The sequence below is a fragment of the Heteronotia binoei genome, chromosome 8 (genome assembly GCF_032191835.1).
Source record: "Heteronotia binoei isolate CCM8104 ecotype False Entrance Well chromosome 8, APGP_CSIRO_Hbin_v1, whole genome shotgun sequence".
NCBI lineage: Eukaryota > Metazoa > Chordata > Lepidosauria > Squamata > Gekkonidae > Heteronotia > Heteronotia binoei.
Window position 1 is genome coordinate 128,009,108 of NC_083230.1, and position 22,030 is coordinate 128,031,137.

A 22,030-nucleotide genomic window follows, 5' to 3' on the forward strand; every position below is an offset into this window, starting at 1 on the left:
TTTTTAGGTACGAATGCACACGAGTGCCGTTCCAGCTGGCTTGGTGTCAGGGCTGTGTGGCCTCGCATGCAAATGAGTTCCTGCTGAACCTTTTCTATCCAAAATCCCTATGTGAAACAACGGTGATGTCGGGGTGTGTGGCCTCACATGCAAATGAGTTCCTGCTCAGCCTTTTCTCCGAAAAAGCCCGGTGTGAAACAATGGCGATGTCAGGGGTGTGGCTTAATATGCAAATGAGTTCTTGCTGGGCTTTTCCTCCCAAAATTGTGGTGTTGCGGAGTGTGGCTTAATATGCAAAATGAGTTCTCGCTGGGCTTTTCCTCCCAAAATCGTGGTGTCGTGGGGGGTGTGGCCTAATATGCAAAATGAGTTCTCGCTGGGCTTTCCCTCCCAAAATCGTGGTGTCATGGGGGTGTGGCCTAATATGCAAAATGAGTTCTCGCTGGGCATTTCCTCCCAAAAGTGTGGTGTTGTGGGGGTGTGGTCTAATATGCAAATGAATTCCGGCTGGGCTTTTTCAACAAAAAAAGCCCTGCGTGAAACAACGGTGATGTCAGGGAGTGTGGCCTAACGTTTAATTAATTAATTAATTGATTGATTGATTGATTTCTGTGGATTTCTATTCCACCCTTTCCCATAAGGTCTCAGGGTGGATTCCCACATATCGCACAATTAAAACCAACAATACATCCATAGATAAATAAGAAAACAATTAAACAGTTAAGACATTTTAAGAGTTAAAATTTAAGACAGTTGTGAGAAAGGTGGAATACTTCTTTCTCCACTTTCTCCATCCCATGCATAATCTTGTAAACTTCTGTCACGTCACCCCGCAGTCGATGTTTCTCCAAGCTATAGAGCCCCAAGAGTTTTAACCTTTCTTCATGGAAAAAAACCTAACTTCGCTTCAGACAATCCATAACAATTAGAAAAGGTTTGATTATGCAGTCCCGCACTTCCCCATAAAAATCACAATAAAGTAAGATGTGGGCGACCGTTTCAAGGTGCCTTCTATTACATGGGCAGACTCTATCCTGATAAGGGATGTTGGCAAACCTCCCAGACAATACCGCTGAGGGTAGAACATTGCGTCTTGCTGACATAAAAGAGCGGCGTAACTGGGGTGAAGTAATCTGGGAAAGGCAGGCAGCAGGCAGCCCACGATCTGGGAAGATACCAAATGCTAAAGGGGAACAAGTTTTATGTCCAGAAGAACAAAGGGACTGTTTCTCAATATCTAAAATCCTCTGTTTCAGGATTCTGAATGCCTGCGTTTCACTTCGCATACAGAGGTTGTCCAAGGGTACACCTATGGAACGTTTTCTTCTGGATCTGACTATACCAAGTGGAAACGAAGGCATCCGCTAGCATCATATGGATATAACTAGCAGGGTCTAGCCCTAAAGTGTAGGCGTAGCCAAAACTTTATAGTTAGTAGCCTGGGCGTGTAAGAAAGGGCCACGAGAACCACAGTGATGAACCCCTTCCTGCTCTCCTTCTCATGATCTGCCTAATTCCCAGAATCGTAGAGAAGCCTAGAGTTCCGCAGGACAAAGCGACTTATACAACAACCCAAAAAAAAACCCCTGTGGAAAATAACGAATAAATCATGAAAATTACTTCAAAAATAGAATTAATTAATTCTTAAACACCACAACATCACATATTATTGCATATTAACAAGAATTCATGAATGCAAGGTATAAAGCGCAGAGAATAAATTTTCCAAAGTGCTTGCAATTAATCTTGCCCCTTGCCAACTTAAGACGCTCGAAGACTATTCACCCGACTAGACAGTAAAGCCTGTGGGCGCTGGGTGCAGATAAGTGGAATACGTCTCTCAGATGAAGACACTTGAAACAGTATGACAGGCTTTCCTGTTAGAGGCTGATGACTATCCACTATATATCAAACTCCTTTAAAGGATGGAAGTCTAAAGTAACGTCTTAAAATCAAAAGCCTTTTTTTCCAGAAAAACGAGAACTATCTGCGTTTGCAGCACGGTTGACCCTGGCGCTTTATTCGTCCCGCGGAGTCGGGTGAATAGTCTTCGAGCGTCTTAAGTCGGCAATGGACGTGATTAACTGCAAGCCCTTTTGAAAATTTATTCTCTGCGCTTTATGCCTTGTATTCATGAATTCTTGTTAATTTGCAATAATATGTGATGTTGTAGTGTTTAAAAATTAATGAATTAATTCTATTTTTGAAGTAATTTTCATGAATTTATTCATTATTTTCCACAGTTTTTTTGTGCTGTCGTAGAATTCCCATTGCTGTCAGAAGGCCATCTAGTCATTGAGGGTTGCCAACTCCAGGCTGGAAAATTCCTGGAGCTCTGGGGATGGAGCCCTCTGACTCCGCCGCTTGCCTCTCTTCCCCCCCCTGCAGGCTTCTCCATCGAGGGCCCCTCCCAGGCCAAGATCGAGTGTGACGATAAGGGCGACGGCTCCTGCGACGTTCGCTACTGGCCCACAGAGCCGGGCGAGTATGCCGTGCACGTGATCTGCGACGACGAAGATATCAAGGACAGCCCCTTCATCGCCCACATCCTGCCCGCCACCAACGAATACTTCCCTGAGAAGGTAGGCAGGCCTTCCCGGGCATGGGCAGCCAATCAGGGATCCTAGCAGTGTTCCCGCCTGCTCTGGCCCAGCCAATCAGGGCTGACCTGCCCTGCTCCACCTTGAACGAGCATGGATGAGAAGTCGTCACAGGGCGGCCAATCAGAACAGCAGCTGCCCAGGCCTCATTTGGATTTGCGAGGTTTTAGGGTGGCTGAAATGACCACTGATCTCCAGCCGATTCTGATCGGTTTTCCTGGAGGAAATGGCTGCTTTGGAGACTGGACTCTATGGCATTATACCCACCTCACCAAACCCTGCCCTCTCTCTGCTCCTCCTACCAAAGTTCCCGGGAATTTCCCCAACCTACAGTTGCCAAACCTGCCTATATATCAGGGGTGTCAAACATGTGGCTCGGGGGCTGAATCCGGCCCCCGGAGGACTCCTAACGGGTCCCTGAGCAACTCACTCTTGTCTGCTTCCTTCTCCCTCTCTCTTGCTTCCCTCTGCATCACAGCTTGCTTTGCCAGACTTGCTCAATCGCACAGGAGCTACAGAGCAAAACCTCCGTTGGTTAAGGCTCTCCCTTGGGGAGGAAGGAGGGACGGATAGCTTGCTTTGCTAGGCTCTCTCAATCGCACAGCAGAACTACTGAGCCAGGCCTCCCTTCCTTCTATTGGCTGAGGCTCCTCCCCATCCTGGAGAGGGAGGGAAAGAGCCAGAGCTTCTTTTGCCCAGTTCCCTGGATCCCACGGGAGAAATGAAATGAAAGCACCTTTAAGACCACTGAGTGCTAATGTTTTAAGCATGTTTTATTATAATTTTTTTAAAAAAAAAAACCCTTTAGATGTGTTTGCCTGTGTCCTTTAAAAGGTTTATATCTCTGCTACGTAATTTTAAATAGGTACACACATGGCCCAACACGACCTGGCCCAACACGGTCTCATTTATAGCAGATTTGGCCCTCATAACAAATTAGTTTGACACCCCTGCTAAATACTCTTTGTCAAATGAAGCATACAATGAATTCTTATGCCTGGTTTTGCCACTAGTGGGAGGAGTGAGGGACGCTGAAATCTGGCTCCCATCCAGCCCAGACACCCCATGTGGGGCTGAGAGAGCTCTGACAGAAACTGCTCTTGAGCAGAAACAGCCCTGAGAGAACTGTGGCTGACCCAAGTTCACATCAGCAGGTGTATGTGGAGGAGTGGGGAATCAAACCTGGTTCCCTCAGATAAGAGTCTGCGCACTTTACTGCTGCACCAATAATGGCAATACTGAGCTTTCATAAGTCTCAGCTCACTTCTTCAGATATTCTCAGGGGTGTCAAACTTATTCTGCCTGCTCAAAAACTTCAGAGGAAGAAGAGATTGGATTTATACCCCTCCTTTCACTACCTGAAAGAGCCCCGTGGCGCAGAATGTTAAAACTGCAGTCCTGCAGTCCTAAGCTCTGCTCACAACCTGAGTTTGATCCCTGGAGGAAACTGGGTTTTCAGGTAGCTGGCTTAAGAACATAAGAGAAGCCATGTTGGATTAGGCCAGTGGCCCATCCAGTCCAACACTCTGTGTCACACAGTGGCCAAATACACACACACACACACACACACTGTGGCTAATAGCCACTGATGGACCTCTGCTCCATATTTTTATCTAACCCCCTCTTGAAGCTGGCTATGCTTGTAGCCGCCACCACCTCCTGTGGCAGTGAATTCCACATGTTAATCACCCTTTGGGTGAAGAAGGACTTCCTTCTAGGTTGACTCAGCCTCCCATCCTTCCGAGGTCAGTAAAAGGAGTCCTCAGCTTGCTGGGGGGAAAGTGTAGCTGACTGGGGAAGGCAATGGCAAATCACCCTGTCAAAAGTCTGCCGTGAAAACGTTGTGAAAGCAACGTCGCCCCAGAGTCGGAAACGACTGGTGCTTGCACAGGGGACCTTTCCTTTCCTTTCACTACCTGAAGGAGTCTCAGAGCATCTTACTGTCTCCTTTCCCTTCCCCTCCCCACAACAGACACCCCATGTGGGGCTGAGAGAGCTCTGACAGAAACTGCTCTTGGGCAGAAACAGCCCTGAGAGAACTGTGGCTGACCCAAGTTCAATCAGCAGGTGTATGTGGAGGAGTGGGGAATCAAACCTGGTTCCCTCAGATAAGAGTCTGCGCACTTTACTGCTGCACCAATAATGGCAATACTGAGCTTTCATAAGTCTCAGCTCACCTCTTCAGATATTCTCAGGGGTGTCAAACTCATTTGTTTTGAGGGCCAAATCTGACATAAATGAGACCTTGTCGGGCTGGGCCAGGCAAGGTTGGGCTGAGCCATTTCAGGCCGGGCCATGTGTGTCCCTATTTAACATTTGGTAGCAGAGGTATAAATTTTATAAAGAACACAGACAAACACAAATATATATTTTTAAAAAACTTAAAACGTTAGCACTCACTGGTCTTAAAGGTGCTTTCTTTGTATCTCTCCCATGGGATCCAGGGAACTGGGCAAAGGAAGCTCTGGCTCTTTCCTTCCTTCTCCAGGAGATCAGGAGAGGGCGGAGCCTCGGCCAATAGAAGGAAGAGAGGCTTGGCTCAGTAGCTCTGCTGTGGCTTAGAGAGCCTGTCAAAGCAAGCTGTTCTTCATTTGTTATGAGGGCCGAATCTGACATGAGACCTTGTCAGCCCGGCCATCTTGGGTCGGGCTGGGCCATGTGTGTACCTATTTAAGATTAGGTAGCAGAAATATAAACTATATAATAGACACAGACAAACACAACGTGGTTTTTCAAACACACTTAAAACATGCTTAAAACATTAGTACTCATTGGTCTTAAAGATGCTTTCTTTGTATCTCTCCCATGGGATCCAGAGAACTGGGCAAAGGAAGCTCTGGCTCTTTCCTTTCTTCCCCAGGGGACTGTGCGGGGGGGGGAGCCTCAGCCAATAGAAGGAAGAGAGGCTTGGCTCAGTAGCTCTGCTGGGCAATTGAGAAAGCCTGGAAAAACAAGCTATTCCTCCCCCCTTCTTCCCCAAGGGAGGAGCCTCAGCCAATGGAGAAAATAGAGACTTTGCTCTGTAGCTCCTGTTCAATTGAGCAAGCCTGGCAAAGCAAGCTGTGACACAGAAGGAAGCGAGAGAGAGGGAGAAGGAAACAGATGGCAGCCAATTGCTCGGGGACCTGATTGGAGCCCTTTGGGGGCCTGATTTGGCCCCTGAACTGCATTTTTGACACCCCTTAGCTAAATTTCCCCCCATCTTTTCTAGCATATCCTGGTATTCAGGAGGCATAGAGACTTGCCTTTATCTGAAAGAACAGAAAATGGCATTTTTAGGAAGCTGCATTAACATAAACATAAGAACATAAGAGAAGCCATGTTGGGTCAGGCCAATGGCCCATCCAGTCCAACACTCTGTGTCACACAGTGGCCAATACACACACACACACACATATATATACTGTAGCTAATAGCCACTGATGGATCTCTGCTCCATATTCTTATCCAATCCCCTCTTAAAGCTGGCTATGCTTGTAGCCGCCGCCACCTCCTGGGGCAGTGAATTCCACATGTTAATCACCCTTTGGGTGAAGAAGTACTTCCTTTTATCCGTTTTAACTTGTCTGCTCAGCAATTTCATCGAATGCCCAGGAGTTCTTGTATTGTGAGAAAGGGAGAAAAGTACTTCTTTCTCTACTTTCTCCATCCCATGCATTATCTTGTAAACCTCTATCATGTCACCCCGCAGTCGACGTTTCTCCAAGCTAAAGAGCCCCAAGAGTTTTAACCTTTCTTCACAGGGATAGTGTTCCAAACCTGTAATTGTTCTAGTTGCCCTTTTCTGGACTTTTTCCAATGCTATAATATCCTTTTTGAGGAGCGGTGACCAGAACTGCACACAGTATTCCAAATGGGACCGCACCATCGGTTTATACAGGGGCCTTATGATACTGGCTGATTTGTTTTCAGTTCCCTTCCTAATAATTCCCAGCATGGCGTTGGCCTGCATTCTATCCCACAAGCCTTTGGGAGATGCTGAATTCCAGCAGAGACGCTGCCCCGAACCGCTTCCTGAAGTGTTACCAGGGCTGGCCACGCCACTGCACAAACTAGGCGTTTGCCTAGGACACTGACCTTCTGGGGGCACCAAATTGGGTGTCCCCGTGTGACTCGGTGATGCTATCCGTAAGCCTTGCCTAGGGCGCCAGACAGTCAAAGTGTGTTGTAACGCCAGACATCACACCTCTTTGCAACTCTTGCAGGTGAAAGCGTTCGGCCCCGGCCTGGAGCCTGTCGGCTGCATCGTGAACAAGCCTGCGGAGTTCACCATCGACGCCAGAGGGGCAGGAAAAGCCGAGCTCAAGATCTACGCTCAGGTAAGCAGCGACGGTCAGTTCCGTGCCTTTGGCTGCTCCGCGTTCGCTTCCGTCTTGCCTGGTTGAGGGCGCGAACTGCAGCCTTCAGACACTGGTGGAAAGAGACAGAGAGAGAGTCCACAACTGCTAGTGAAGCCAGAGTGGTGCGATCCTTCCATCCTAAGACAAGGAAGTCGAGCAGAGGTGGCCAAGCTGCAGCTCAAGAGACGCATGTGGATCTTTCACACCCTGTGTGCAGCTCTTGAAGCTCCCACCGCCCCTTGCCTGGCTTGGAGAAGGCATTTCTCTCTTTAAATCATTTCTTCAAGCCAAGCCAGCTGCCTGCTTGGAGAATGCATTTAAAGTTAAAACTGCTTTCTTTCCACCTCTCCATCCCTCCATCTAATGTCCTCCCTTCCACCATCAGCAATTTCATTGAGTGTCCACGAATTCTTGTAATGGGAGAAAAGTATTTCTTTCTCTACCCTCTCTATGTTGGATCAGGCCAGTGGCCCATCCAGTCTAACACCCTGTGTCACAGTGGTCAAACCCGGGGGCCCTCAGGAGGTCCATCAGTCAGACCAAAACTCCAGAACGTCCCCCCATTCCCCCCCAAAAAAAAACTAAGAATACAGAGCATCACTTGCCCCAGACAGAGAGTTCCATCTATAAAAACATAAGAGAAGCCATGTTGGAAGCCAATGGCCCATCCAGTCCAGCACTCTGTGTCAAATAAGAACAGAAGAGAAGCCATGTTGGATCAGGCCAATGGCCCCTCCAGTCCAACACTCTGTGTCGCATAAGAACATAAGAGAAGCCATGTTGGATCATGCCAATGGCCCATCCAATCCAACTCTCTGTGTCACATAGGAACGTAAGAGAAGCCATGTTGGATCAGGCCAATGGCCCCTCCAGTCCAACACTCTGTGTCACATAAGAACATCTGAGAAGCCATGTTGGATCATGCCAATGGCCCATCCAGTCCAACACTCCATGTCACATAAGAACATAAGAGAAGCCATGTTGGATCAGGCCAATGGCCCATCCAGTCCAACACTCTGTGTCAAACAGTGACCAAGAAACCCAGGTGCCATCAGGAGGTCTACCAGTGGGGCCAGAACTCTAGAAGCCCTCCCGCTGTGCCGCCCCCCCCAGTCACCAAGAAGAGAGATCATCACTGCCCCAGACCTCCCATCAGGAGGTCAAGCAATGGGGCCAGATGTCCTCCTGCTGCTGCCCCCCCGAACACCAAGAATACAGTTGAACAAAGCAGGAGACAAGTGGCACCTTTAAGACCAACCAAGTTTTATTCAGAACGTAAGCTTTCGTGTGCTCTCTAAGCACACTTCATCAGACGAGGGGATCAGGTATTGTGGGATGAAATACAATGAGTTTGTTGATTAAGTCTGCAGACTGATCACATGGTAAACCAGTGTGGCTCGGCCATTTGGTCTGGGTAGCCATAAAAGGTAATAAAGTCCTCTGCCAATTGGCGTTTCTGTAAATCTAGGTGAATCACAAAACGACGTGCATTTCCCTGTTCTAGTCCACCTGATTGTAGTCCACCAAGAATACAGAGCATCGCTTGCCCTTGATGGAGAGTTCCATATATTTTGTTGTTGTTCAGTCGCACAGTCGAGTCCGACTCTTTGTGACTCCATGGACAAAGTCATGCCAGGCCCTCCTGTCTTCTACCATCCTCCGAAGTCTGCTCAAATTCATGTTTGTTTCATCAGTAATAGTGTCCAGCCATCTCCTCTTTTGCCGTCCCCTTCTTCTTTGGCATCAGAGTCTTCTCCAGGGAGTGCTCCCTTCTCATTGGGTGGCCAAAGTATTGGAGCTTCAGCTTCAGCATCTGACCTTCCAGTGAACAATGTGGGTTGGTTTCCCTTAGGACTGACTGATTGGATCTTCTTGCAGTCCAAGGGACTCTCAAGAGTCTTCTCCAGCATATACCCGGTGACTAATAATAGGTTCTTCATTCCAGGATGCAGAAGGCGTCCCCATTAACATCAAGGTGAAAGACAACGGTGACCACACCTTCTCCTGCGTATATGTCCCCACTAAGCCCATCAAGCACACCATCATCATCAGCTGGGGGGGCGTCAACATCCCCAAGAGCCCCTTCCGGGTAAGCAACCAGCGCTAGAGTGACACCTGCTGGTCTTCCAGGGCAATTGCCGTAGCCCATCCAGCTCAGCATCTAGCCTTCATATGGCGGGGGGGTCAGCTTCAGGCGATTCCGGCAGCTGCAAGCGGAGGAGTGGGGAATCAAACCTGGTTCTCCCAGATAAGAGTCCGCACACTTCACCGCTACACCAAATTGGCTCTCAGATATCACCCTGTAAGGTGGCTGGAGCTGACAGAGCTCTGACAGAAGCTGCCCTTTCGAGGACAACTCTGCCAGAGCTACGGCTGACTCAAGGCCATTCCAGCAGCTGCAAGTGGAGGAGTGGGGAATCAAACCTGGTTCTCCCAGATAAGAGAGCTGTGGCTGACCAAACACCATTCCAGCAGGTGCAAGTGGAGGAGTGGGGAATCCAACCTGGTTCTCCCAGATAAGAGAGCTCTGACTGACCTAAGGCCATTCCAGCAGGTGCAAGTGGAGGATTGGGGAATCCAACCTGGTTCTCCCAGATAGGAGTCCGCACACTTCACCGCTACACCAAACTGGCTCTCAGATATCACCCTGTAATGTGGCTGGAGCTGACAGAGCTCTGACAGAAGCTGCCCTTTCAAGGACAACTCTGCCAGAGCTACGGCTGACCCAAGGCCATTCCAGCAGCTGCAAGTAGAGGAGTGGGGAATCCAACCTGGTTCTCCCAGATAAGAGAGCTCTAGCTGACCCAAGGCCATTCCAGCAGCTGCAAGTGGAGGAGTGGGGAATCCAACCTGGTTCTCCCAGATAGGAGTCCGCACACTTCACCGCTACACCAAACTGGCTCTCAGATACACCCTGTGAGGTGGGTGGGGCTGAGAGAGCTCTGACAGAAGCTGCCCTTTCAAGGACAACTCCTGCAGGAGCTCTGGCTGACCCAAGGCCATTCCAGCAGCTGCAAGTGGAGGAGTGGGGAATCAAACCCGATTCTCCTATATAAGAGTCCACACACTTAACCACTACACCAAACTGGCTCTCTTCAGTTGATCAAAGGCTTAGCTCAAGGATGAGTCATTGCTCAGTTGCACGTGGGATTGATAGCCTATGAACCTCCCTTCTCCTCCCGGCAGGTGAATGTCGGGGAAGGAAGCCATCCTGACAAAGTCAAGGTATATGGACCCGGAGTTGAGAAGACGGGGCTGAAAGCCAACGAGCCAACCTATTTCACAGTCGACTGCAGCGAGGCTGGGCAAGGTAAGGGAGGTGTCGAAGGGGAGGGGACTCTGACATCTCATTCATTGGCTGCTGCCCTGTCTGTCTTTCGGGCAATGTGAACCAATGTAAAGACGCAAAAGATTGGCTCCACCGTTCTGTCACTGTCAAAATAACGGATGGTTTTCCAAACACTATTATTTCTTATGACACTAGTTTTAAGTAGAGAATGGTTACAATAACATTCATTAAAGGGCCCGCAGTGAAAGGTTACAGAAAATAATGGTTCAAGGGTTGGAACCCTTTCCCTAGGAAGAAATTTTAAAAACGCTTTGGGGCTCTTTAGCTTGGAGAAACGTCGACTGCGGGGTGACACGATCGAAGTTTACAAGATGATGCATGGGATGGAGAAGGTAGAGAAAGAAGGTCTTTTCTCGCTTTCTCACAATACGAGAACTCATGGGCATTCCATGAAATTGCTGAGCAGTCGGGTTAGAACGGATAAAAGGAAGTACTTCTTCACCTAAAGGGTGATCAACATGGGGAATTCACTGCCACAGGAGGTGGTGGCAGCTACAAGCATAGACAGCTTCAAGAGGGGATTGGATCAGCATCTGGAGCAGAGATCCCTCAGTGGCTATTAGCAACAGCGTATTGCCGAAACTCTCTGTCTGGGGCAGTGATGCTCTGTATTCTTGGTGCTTGCAGGGGGGAAACAGTGGGAGGGCTTCTAGTGTCCTGGTCCCACTGGTGGATCTCCTGATAGATTTTTTGATTACTGAGTGACACAGTGTTGGACTGGATGGGCCATTGGCCTGATCCAACATGACTTCTCTTACGTTCTTCTGTGACACAGAGTGTTGGACTGGATGGGCCACTGGCTTGACCCAATATGGCTTCTCTTATGTTCTTCTGTGACACAGAGTGTTGGACTGGATGCGCCATTGGCCTGATCCAACATGGCTCCTCTTCTGTTCTTCTGTGACACAGAGTGTTGGACTGGAGGGGCCATTGGCCTGATCCAACATGGCTTCTCTTATGTTCTTCTGTGACACAGAGTGTTGGACTGGAGGGGCCATTGGCCTGATCCAACATGGCTCCTCTTCTGTTCTTCTGTGACACAGAGTGTTGGACTGGAGGGGCCATTGGCCTGATCCAACATGGCTCCTCTTCTGTTCTTCTGTGACACAGAGTGTTGGACTGGAAGGGCCACTGGCCTGATCCAACATGGCTCCTCTTATGTTCTTATGTGACACAGAGTGTTGGACTGGAGGGGCCATTGGCCTGATCCAACATGGCTCCTCTTCTGTTCTTCTGTGACACAGAGTGTTGGACTGGAGGGGCCATTGGCCTGACCCAATATGGCTTCTCTTATGTTCTTCTGTGACACAGAGTGTTGGACTGGATGGGCCATTGGCCTGATCCAACATGGCTCCTCTTATGTTCTTATGTGACACAGTGTTGGACTGGAGGGGCCATTGGCCTGATCCAACATGGCTCCTCTTATGTTCTTATGTGACACAGTGTTGGACTGGATGGGCCATTGGTTTGATCCAGCATGGCTTCTCTTATGTGACACAGAGTGTTGGACTGGATGGGCCATTGGCCTGATCCAACATGGCTCCTCTTATGTTCTTATGTGACACAGTGTTGCACTGGATGGGCCATTGACCTGATCCAACAGGGCTTTTCTTATGTTCTTATGTGACCCAGTGTTGCACTGGATGGGCCATTGACCTGATCCAACATGGCTTCTCTTTTGTTCTTATGTGACACAGAGTGTTGGACTGGATGGGCCACTGGCCTGATCCAACATGACTTCTCTTACGTTCTTCTGTGACACAGAGTGTTGGACTGGATGGGCCACTGGCTTGACCCAATATGGCTTCTCTTATGTTCTTCTGTGACACAGAGTGTTGGACTGGATGCGTCATTGGCCTGATCCAACATGGCTCCTCTTCTGTTCTTCTGTGACACAGAGTGTTGGACTGGAGGGGCCACTGGCCTGATCCAACAGGGCTTCTCTTCCGTTCTTATGCGGAAGGCTTCAACACCTGAGTGGCGCACCGAGGCAGCCTTGGATTAAACCAACGTTGGATTAAACATTTAACGAATGTTGTTGTAACGATTCTCTATTTAGAATCAATTTCATAAGCAATAACAGTGTTTGAAAGACCATCCTTTATTTTGACAGTTGATAGCTCAGTGGAGACAATCTATTGTGCCTTTATACAGGTTGACCGGTTACCAAGGGTTTCCTTATGTTGTCTTTCAGGGGACGTGAGCATTGGCATCAAGTGCGCCCCGGGCGTGGTGGGGCCAGTGGAGGCAGACATCGATTTCGACATCATCAAGAACGACAATGACACGTTCACCGTCAAGTACACCCCGCCGGGCCCCGGGCGCTACACCATCATGGTGCTCTTTGCCAACCAGGTACGCAACAGGAGCGGGACTTCCTTGGATCGGATCCTTTCTTTCTGGGCACTTCTCTCCGCTCCTTCTGGCTTAGGTGTCTCCAGGGGTGGAATTCTAGCAGGAGCTCCTTTGCATATTAGGCCACAACCCGCTGATGTAGCCAATCCTCCAAGAGCTTACAATCCAAGAGCTTTTTTGTAAGCTCCAGGAGGATTGGTTGCATCAGGGGGTGTGGCCTAATATGTAAAGGAGTTCCTGCTAGAATTCTGCTACTGGGCCACACCTCCCTGATGTAGCCACTCCTCTGAGAGTTTACAGGGCTCATCGTGCAGGGCCTACTGAGAGCTCCAGGAGGATTGGCTGCATCAGGGGGTGTGGCCTAATAGGCAAAGGAGGTCCTGCTAGAATTCCTTACAGGGCTCCTCGTACAGGGCCTGCTGAGAGCTCCAGGAGGATTGGCTGCATCAGGGGGGTGTGGCCTAATATGCAAAGGAGGTCCTGCTAGAATTCCTTACAGGGCTCTTCATACAGGGCCTACTGGAAGCTCCAGGAGGATTGGCAGCATCAGGGGTGTGTGGCCTAATAGGCAAAGGAGGTCCTGCTAGAATTCCTTACAGGGCTCTTCATACAGGGCCTACTGGAAGCTCCAGGAGGATTGGCTGCATCAAGGGGGTGTGGCTTAAAAGGCAAAGGAGGTCCTGCTAGAATTCCTTACAGGGCTCTTCATACAGGGCCTGCTGGACGCTCCAGGAGGATTGGCTGCATCAGGGGTGTGTGGCCTAATAGGCAAAGGAGGTCCTGCTAGAATTCCTTACAGGGCTCTTCGTACAGGGCCTTCTGGAAGCTCCAGGAGGATTGGCTGCATCAGGGGGGTGTGGCCTATTAGGCAAAGGAGGTCCTGCTAGAATTCCTTACAGGGCTCTTCATACAGGGCCTACTGGAAGCTCCAGGAGGATTGGCTGCATCAAGGGGGTGTGGCTTAAAAGGCAAAGGAGGTCCTGCTAGAATTCCTTACAGGGCTCTTCATACAGGGCCTGCTGGACGCTCCAGGAGGATTGGCTGCATCAGGGGTGTGTGGCCTAATAGGCAAAGGAGGTCCTGCTAGAATTCCTTACAGGGCTCTTCGTACAGGGCCTTCTGGAAGCTCCAGGAGGATTGGCAGCATCAGGGGTGTGTGGCCTAATAGGCAAAGGAGGTCCTGCTAGAATTCCTTACAGGGCTATTCATACAGGGCCTGCTGTAAGCTCCAGGAGGATTGGCTACATCACAGGTGGGTGGTCTGATATGCAAAGGAGCTCCTGCTAGAATTCCATCCCTGGGTATCCCATCTTTTCTTCAAGCAAACCAGAGCGGCAAGGAGTCTTCCTTCCCCTTTTTCAAGCCTTGCATGACTTGGGACTTGAGAAAGAGAGAGAGAAAGAGAGAGAGAGAAAAAGAAAGAAAGAAAGAAAGAAAGAAAGAAAGAAAGAAAGAAAGAAAGAAAGAAAGAAAGAAAGAAAGAAAGAAAGAGAAAGAAAGAGAAAGGAGGGAGGGAGGGGAGAGAGAGAGGAAGAGAGGAAGAGAGAGAAAGAGAGAGAGAGAGAAAGGAAGGAAGGAAGAAAGAGAGAGAGAGAGAGAGAGAGAAAGAAAAAGAAAGAAAGAAAGAAAGAAAGAAAGAAAGAAAGAAAGAAAGAAAGAAAGAAAGAAAGAAAGAAAGAAAGAAAGAAAGAAAGACATTTTATTGTCACAACAACCCTGTGGGGTTAGGGTTGCCAAGTGCAATTCAAGAAATATTCTGGGGACTTTGGGGGTGGAGCCAGGAGACATTGGGGTTGGAGCCAGGAGCAAGGGTGTGACAAGAATAATTGAACTCCGAAGGGAGTTCTGGCCATCACATTGAAAGGGACCGTGCACCTTTGAAATGCCTTCCCTCCATTGGAAATAATGGATAGAGGTACCATTTTAGGGGCTCATGGAATTGGACCCCCTGGTCCGATCCTTTTGAAACTTGGAGGGTGTTTTGAGGAGTGGCATTGGATGCTGTGCTGCAAATTTGGTGCTTTTACCTCAGATACCCACATATCAATTCTCCATTATGCCCTATGGCAGGGGTGGCCCACGGTAGCTCTCCAGATGTGTTTTTTTGCCTACAACTCCCAACAGCCCCAGCTATTGGCCGTGCTGGCTGGGGCTGATGGGAGTTGTAGGCAAAAAAACATCTGGAGAGCTACTGTGGGCCACCCCTGCCCTATGGGAATTGGTCTCCATAGGGAATACCGGAGTTCCCAGCAGACATTCCCTTCACCGCTCTGCTTTCTGATGACCCTAAAGTGGGGGGAGGGCCTCCAAACTGGGGGATCCCCTGCCCCCATCTGGGGATTGGCAACCCTCTGTGGGGTAAACCAGGAGGTAGACAGAGCTGTGGCTGAGTGGAAGAGCCTCTGCTTGGCATGCAGAAGGTCCAGAGTTCGATCGTCAGCGTCTCCAAGAGCAGGCGGGGGGTGGGTGGGTGGGAAAGATTTCTCCCTGTGACTCCCTGAAGAGCCGCCGTCAGTCCGAGCAGACAAGAATGACCTCGATGGGCCGGTGATCTGATTTGATAGAAAGCGGTTTCGTGTGAAAGCAGAGCCTCTTACCTGCAATCGACTTAGGTACCTGTTCGGCCAGCCTTCACCGCCACGGTCCCTGCCTCAGGCCAGGCACACTGAAGCCCCTGTAACTGCTCATTTTTAAAAGCCTGCGTCCCCAAAAAGGGGCAGTAGAAAGAGAACCGCCAGGGTTGACGTCCCTCGACCCTGTCAAAGCCAGCGCAATTGTGGGACAGTGCCCCTCAGGCTAACAGTCTGACCTTCCCCCTCTTCTAGCATGGCCTTGGGTCAGCCAGAGCTCTCTTATCTGGGAGAACCAGGTTCGATTCCCCAATCTTCCACTTGCAACTGCAGGAATGGCCTTGGGTCAGCCAGAGCTCTCTTATCTGGGAGAACCGGGTTTGATTCCCCACTCCTCCACTTGCAGCTGCTGGAATGGTCTTGGGTCAGCCAGAGCTCTCTTATCTGGGAGAACCGGGTTTGATTCCCCACTCCTCCATTTGCAGCTGCTGGGATGGCCTTGGGTCAGCCAGAGCTCTCTTATCTGGGAGAACCAGGTTTGATTCCCCACTCCTCCACTTGCAGCTGCTGGAATGGCCTTGAGTCAGCCATAGCTCTGGCAGAGGCTGTCCTTGAAAGGGCAGCCGCTGAGAGAGCCCTCTCAGCCCTACCCACCTCACGGGTTGTCTGTTGTGCGGGAGGAAGGAAAAGGAGATTGTAGGCTGCTCTGAGACTCTGTGCTTGAAAGGGCAGCCGCTGTGAGAGCCCTCTCAGCCCCACCCACCTCATGGGGTGTCTGTTGTGGGGGAGGAAGGGAAAGGAGATTGTAGGCTGCTCTGAGACTCTGTCCTTGAAAGGGCAGCTGCTGGGAGAGCCCTCTCAGCCCCACCCTCCTCACAGGGTGTCTGTTGTGGGGAAGGAAGGTAAAGAAAATTGCGAGCCGCTCTGAGAATCTTCCAAGTGGAGGGTGGGATATAAATCCAATATCTTCTTCTTCTTCAGGAAATCCCCATCAGCCCTTTCCACATCAAGGTAGACCCTTCCCACGACGCCAGCAAGGTGAAGGCCGAAGGGCCTGGACTCAACCGGACAGGTGAGCCAAAGCTGAACAGAGAGGACGATGGGAAACTGCCCAGAAAGAAGTAATACACACTGGGAGTCCAGGACGGAATGGGTTTCCAAGGGCACGAGGGAGGAACTAAAAAGGCTTCGTAAGAAATCTGCCGGCAGCCTAGAATTCTTAGAGGGTGCTTTGGGCTCGGGGTGCCAACTTTGGCTTGGGAAGTTCCTGGAGGTTTGGGGGGGGGGTGGATCGGGGAGAGGGGTGGGCTTTGGGCAGGGGAGGGGAGGGGCCTCAGCGGGGTGCAATGCCGCATAAAGCCCACCCTTTTAACCAGCCATTTTCTCCAGGGGAGCCGATCTCCATCATCTGGGGATCAGCCATAATTCTGGGCGATCTCCAGACCGTGTCCAGAGGCTCAAACAACAAAGAGACACACCGAAGGGAGTGCTGAATAACCAAAATCAGACTGTGGATGAATTACTAATACAAGCGATTATGCAAAATTCATTTCAGATAGAAATGCAATATTGGAAACGGTCTCAAAGTGTGTTCTAACGCAACAGCGATGCAATACAATTTCATCCAGTCCAATGAAGTGCTTGTGCAAAAGGTCTCTATAGTCCGGAAAGACGATTTCCGCAAGCACTTTATACGTTAGTCTTTTCCATGCACCTCTTTTTTGTTGTTTGGTTTCTCCATTAGAGTGATATGTTTGATTTGCGGCTAAGGTTGATAGTCTTTTTGTCCAGAAGAGAGGTAGCGTTCTTTGCAAGCTTTGCCCTCACCGGTTTGGTGTCGTGGTTAACGAAGCCATGGACATGTGGTGTGAACGACCCTTCCGCTGAAATTTCATGAACACCTATTGGAATTGGCCCAGACCGGTTCATATCTGCCCACATGAGTTATATTATTATACTCAAATCTGTAATTGTATGTAATATGGGCAGATTTGGCTGTATTGTCATCCTGCTGGTTGTATATTGCTTTTACGGAGAATTGCATGTTTTTATTTCTATATTTATCTTTGGAAGCTGCCCTGAACTTGCTTCAGTAGCAAGCAGACTCTTATCTGGGAGAACCGGGTTTAATCCCTCATTCCTCCACATGCACCAGCTGGAGTGATCTTGGGTCAGTCACAACTCTGTCAGAGCTGTTCCTCTCAAGAACAGTTCTGTCAGAGCTCTCTCAGCCCCACCTACCATATAGGGTGTCTGTTGTGGGGAGGGGAAAGAAAATGAGTTTGTAAGCTGCTCTGAGGCGCCGAGTAAAGAGTAGGGTATAAATCCAATCTCTTCTTCTCCTCCTCCTTCTCCTTCTTCTTCCCAGGTGTGGAAGTTGGGAAGGCCCACCCATTTCACAGTGTTTACAAAAGGCGCTGGCAAAGCCAAGCTGGACGTCCACTTTGCAGGGGCCACCAAAGGCAGAGGTCGTACGAGACTTTGAAATCATTGACAACCATGATTATTCATACACCGTTAAGTACACGGCTGTGCAGCAGGTGAGATGGATTTTTTGCTCCTCTGCCTTCAGCCCAGTTCATTCCCACAGGGCCAACCCAGCACCGTCTTTGAGCACTCCTTCTAGTTCAGAGGTCCAACCTGTGGGCGCCTTAGAAGTTCTGACACAGTGTAGGGGGCACAGCCCCAAAATGGCTACCACAAAAGGTGGAGGCAGCCCCAAAATGGCTGCCACCAGAGGTGGAGCCAGCCACAAAATGGCTGCCACGTCTTACTTTCTGTCACATGGAAAAGATCTTGGGGCTGTGTTGGCAGGGGAGGGACGGTGGCTTAGTGGTAGAGCATCTGCTTGGGAAGCAGAAGGTTGCAGGTTCAATCCCCAGCATCTCCAACTCAAAAGGGTCCAGGCAAGTAGGTGTGAAAAACCTCAGCTTGAGACCCTGGAGAGCCGCTGCCAGTCTGAGAAGACAATACTGATTTTGATGGACTGAGGGTCTGATTCAGTATAAGGCAGCTTCATATGTTCAAAGCAATGTTTTCAAAATTCTGCCCAGCACATCCAATCAGTGTCCTGTCAGAAGTCTTGCTGGGCCAAAGCCCCACCTGGGCCTGCCCAGATTCTAAAAACACTTGGACACCAGGAATGGTGAGGGGGTCTAGAGACCAAGTCCTTATGAGGAAAGGTTGAAGGAGCTGGGGATGTTTAGCCTGGAGAGGAGGCGGCTGAGAGGTGATAGGATCACCATCTTCAAGTAATTGAAAGGCTGTCATCTAGAGGATGGTGCGGAATTGTTTCCCAGAAGGTCGGACCAGAACCAATGGGTTGAAATTAAATCAGAAGAGTTTCTGGCTTAACATTAGGAAGAACTTCCTGACAGTTTAGAGCAGTTCCTCAGTGGAATAGGCTTCCTGCTTGGGAGGTGGTGGGCTCTCTTTTCCTTGGAGGTTTTTCAACAGAGGCTAGATGGCCATCTGACAGCAATGATGATCCTGGGAATTTAAGGAGAGGTGTTTGTGAGTTTCCTGCATTGTGCATGGGGTTGGACTAGATGACCCTAGAGGTCCCTTCCAACTCTATGAATCTATATTCTATTAGGAAGAACTTCCTGACCATTAGAGCAGTTCCTCAGTGGAACAGGCTTCCTTGGGAGATGGTGAGCTCTCCTTCCTTGGAGGTTTTGAAACAGAGGCTAGATGGCCATTGGACAGCAATGAAGATCCTGTGAATTTAGGGGGAGGTATTTGTGGGTTTCCCGAATTGTGCAGAGGGTTGGACTAGATGACCCTGGAGGTCTCTTCCTTCTCTATGATTCTTGGAAAGGTGTTGGCTGGCTCTGTCTGTCACACCCCTGGGTATCATTTTGGGGACCCCTGGGCTAGAACATCCCCTCCCAGTATACACGTGCTGGTTTTGACTTGTATCTGTTTTCTCCCCCCCTCCCATACACTAGGGTAACATGGCAGTGACGGTCACTTATGGTGGAGATCCCATCCCGAAGAGCCCCTTCCCGGTGACCGTTGGCTCCTCCCCTCGACCTCAACAAGGTCAAAGTGCAAGGACTGAACAGCAGTAAGTGGAGAACTGGAGCAGTGGGGGTGGGGCAGAGCAGCGTTTGGGAGATGGGGTGGGAAGGGTGCCCTCCAGAGTTCTTTGCATTGCCCACTCCTCCACTTGCAAGCTGCTGGAATGGCCTTGGGTCAGCCAGAGCTCTGGCAGAGGTTGTCCTTGAAAGGGCAATTTTTGTCAGAGCTCTCTCAGCCCCACCTACCTCACAGGGTGTCTGTTGTGGGGACGGAAGGTAGAGGAGATTGTGAGCTGCTCTTGAGACTCTGAGATTCAGAATAAAGGGCGGGGGTATAAATCCAACACCATCATCTTCTTCGACCTAAGGGAAAGAGTGATTAAAAATACAGAGAGATAATTTAGAGTTGGCACCTGCCTCGTGTTCCTTGATGGGTTCTGGAAGGACAGTATTCTGCCTCCAAGAACTTACAGAGCTCTTAGTACAGGGCCTGCTGGAAGCTCCAGTAGGATTGGCTACATCAGGGAGGTGTGGCCTAATATGCAAAAGAGTTCCTACTCCAAAAAAGCCCTGCATTTTAGGCCACACACCCCCAGTGTAGCCAATCCTCCAAGAGCTTGCAGGGCTCTTCGCACAGGGCCTACTGAGAGCTCCAGGACGATTGGCTACATTGAGAGTGTGTAGCCTAATATGCAAAGGAGTTCCTGTTACAAAAAACCCCTGCATATTAGGCCACACCTCCCTGATGTAGCCAATCCTCCAAGAGCTTACAGGGCTCTTCGCACAGGGCCTACTAGGAGAGGCAGTTTGGAGAGCCAGTTTGGTGTAGTGGTTAAGTGTGCGGACTCTTATCTGGGAGAACCAGGTTTGATTCCTCACTCCTCCACTTTGCACCTGCTAGCATGGCCTTGGGTCAGCCATAGCTCTGGCAGAGGTTGTCCTTGAAAGGGCAGCTGCTGTGAGAGCCCTCTCCAGCCCCACCCACCTCACAGGGTGTCTGTTGTGGGGGAGGAAGGTAAAGGAGATTGTGAGCCGCTCTGAGACTCTTCGTAGTGGAGGGCAGGATATAAATCCAATATCTTCTTCTTCTTCTTCTACTATAAGCTCCAGGAGGGTTGGCTACATCAGGGAGAGGTGTGTGGCCTAATAGGCAAAGGAGTTCCTTCTACAAAAAAAGCCCCGCTTTAAACTTTTTTTGCCCCTTTGCCCACAGAGGTGGACGTGGGCCGTGACCAGGAATTTGCCGTCAACACGAAGGGGGGCCGGGGGGCAAGGCCAGGTGGACGTGAAGATCAGCTCCCCCTCTCGGCGTCCGATCCCCTGCAAAGTGGAGACGGGCACCACCAACGACATCCACTCTGTCAAGTACATGCCGCCTGAAGAGGGGCCTTACAAGGTGGACGTCACGTACGATGGGCACCCCGTGCCAGGCAGCCCCTTCTCGGTAGAGGCTGTCATGCCCCCGGACCCGTCCAAGGTGAGTAGCGGGCACTGAGCACTCAGGGGGAGGGCAAAAGGACATGCCTCCCCATTGGCCATCGTCCAAGGGTGTTAGTGGTCCTTTGGTTGTTACTAGGACCCCTGGAAGCAAGCAGACCAGCACAGCAGATCAGGCAGACACTTGGAAAGGCTTACTTTTTAGATGGTGTGTCTGTGCCTTTAAATCTAGGAGCCAGGCTGAGTGGGGGCGGGGTGAGCCAGCAGAACAACATGGCTGCTCCCAGTAGCTGTGAAAGCAGCCCAGACCCTCCGTTGTTTTACAGTCTTTTCAGAGGTCTTTTGCATAGCAAATAGAAACCTTTGGTTTCGCTGTGTTAGTCTGAAGAACTTGGAACTTCAGCAACTCGTGAGTCAACTGCCCCAGGGAGACCACACAAGTGTGGGATTGCAAACTTTATTTTGGCCTCTCTCTCTTTCCCCCCCGCCATGCGTGCGTGTGTGTATAAGAGAGAGAAAGAGAGTGAGAGTGTATGGGGGACGTGCAGCTGTTTGGGGATGAGGAAATGATGACCGTTTTCAGGGAAACTGCACTGCTGTATTTTTACTTATTTATTTGAGGGAATGTGAAAGCCTCCTAGCTTCACCCCCGAAGTCCCCAGATATTTTCTGAGTCAGACTTTGCAACCCTATGGACCTTTAAAAACAAGTCTAGCTCGCCACCTAGTGGTGCATAAGGCTAAAAGAACTAGAACTTCCGGCTGCCAGACGATCTCCTGGCTGTTCTACACACAATGGCGCACGATAATGATTGTTAATTATTTCCTGTTCCCCTTTGAGGTGTGTGCCTACGGACCAGGGCTGAAGGGCGGTTTCGTCGGCAAGCCCGCCCCTTTCACCATCGACACCAAAGGGGCCGGCACCGGGGGGCTGGGCCTGACCGTGGAGGGCCCCTGCGAAGCCAAGATCGAGTGCCAGGACAACGGCGACGGCTCGTGCTCTGTTTCCTACCTCCCTACGGAGCCGGGCGAATACGCCATCAACATCCTCTTTGCCAACGCCCACATCCCCGGCTCGCCCTTCAAGGCTGACATCAAGCCCGTCTTCGACCCCTCTAAGGTCACGGCCAGCGGGCCTGGGCTGGAGCACGGCAAGGTGGGCGAGGTGGCCACCTTCATGGTGGACTGCTCGAAAGCGGGCGACGCGGAACTGACCATTGAGATCATCTCCGACTCGGGGGTGAAGGCGGAGGTGCTGATCCAGAACAACAGCGACGGGACCTACAGTATCACCTACATCCCCTCCTTCCCGGGCACCTACACCATCACCATTAAATATGGCGGACACGCCGTGCCCA

General features: G+C 50.3%; 1 protein-coding gene across 1 annotated transcript in view; it reads left to right on the forward strand.

Moving 5' to 3' along the window:
* The window catches only part of LOC132576669 (filamin-C), a 204,861-nt gene that overhangs the window by 16,734 nt on the left and 166,097 nt on the right, over positions 1–22,030 (forward strand). Inside the window, exons 8-10 of the mRNA XM_060246039.1 lie at positions 2,389–2,582; positions 6,806–6,919; positions 8,886–9,029. Of these exons, the coding sequence (XP_060102022.1) occupies positions 2,389–2,582; positions 6,806–6,919; positions 8,886–9,029 (452 nt within the window). The remainder of the gene's footprint in view (positions 1–2,388; positions 2,583–6,805; positions 6,920–8,885; positions 9,030–22,030) is intronic.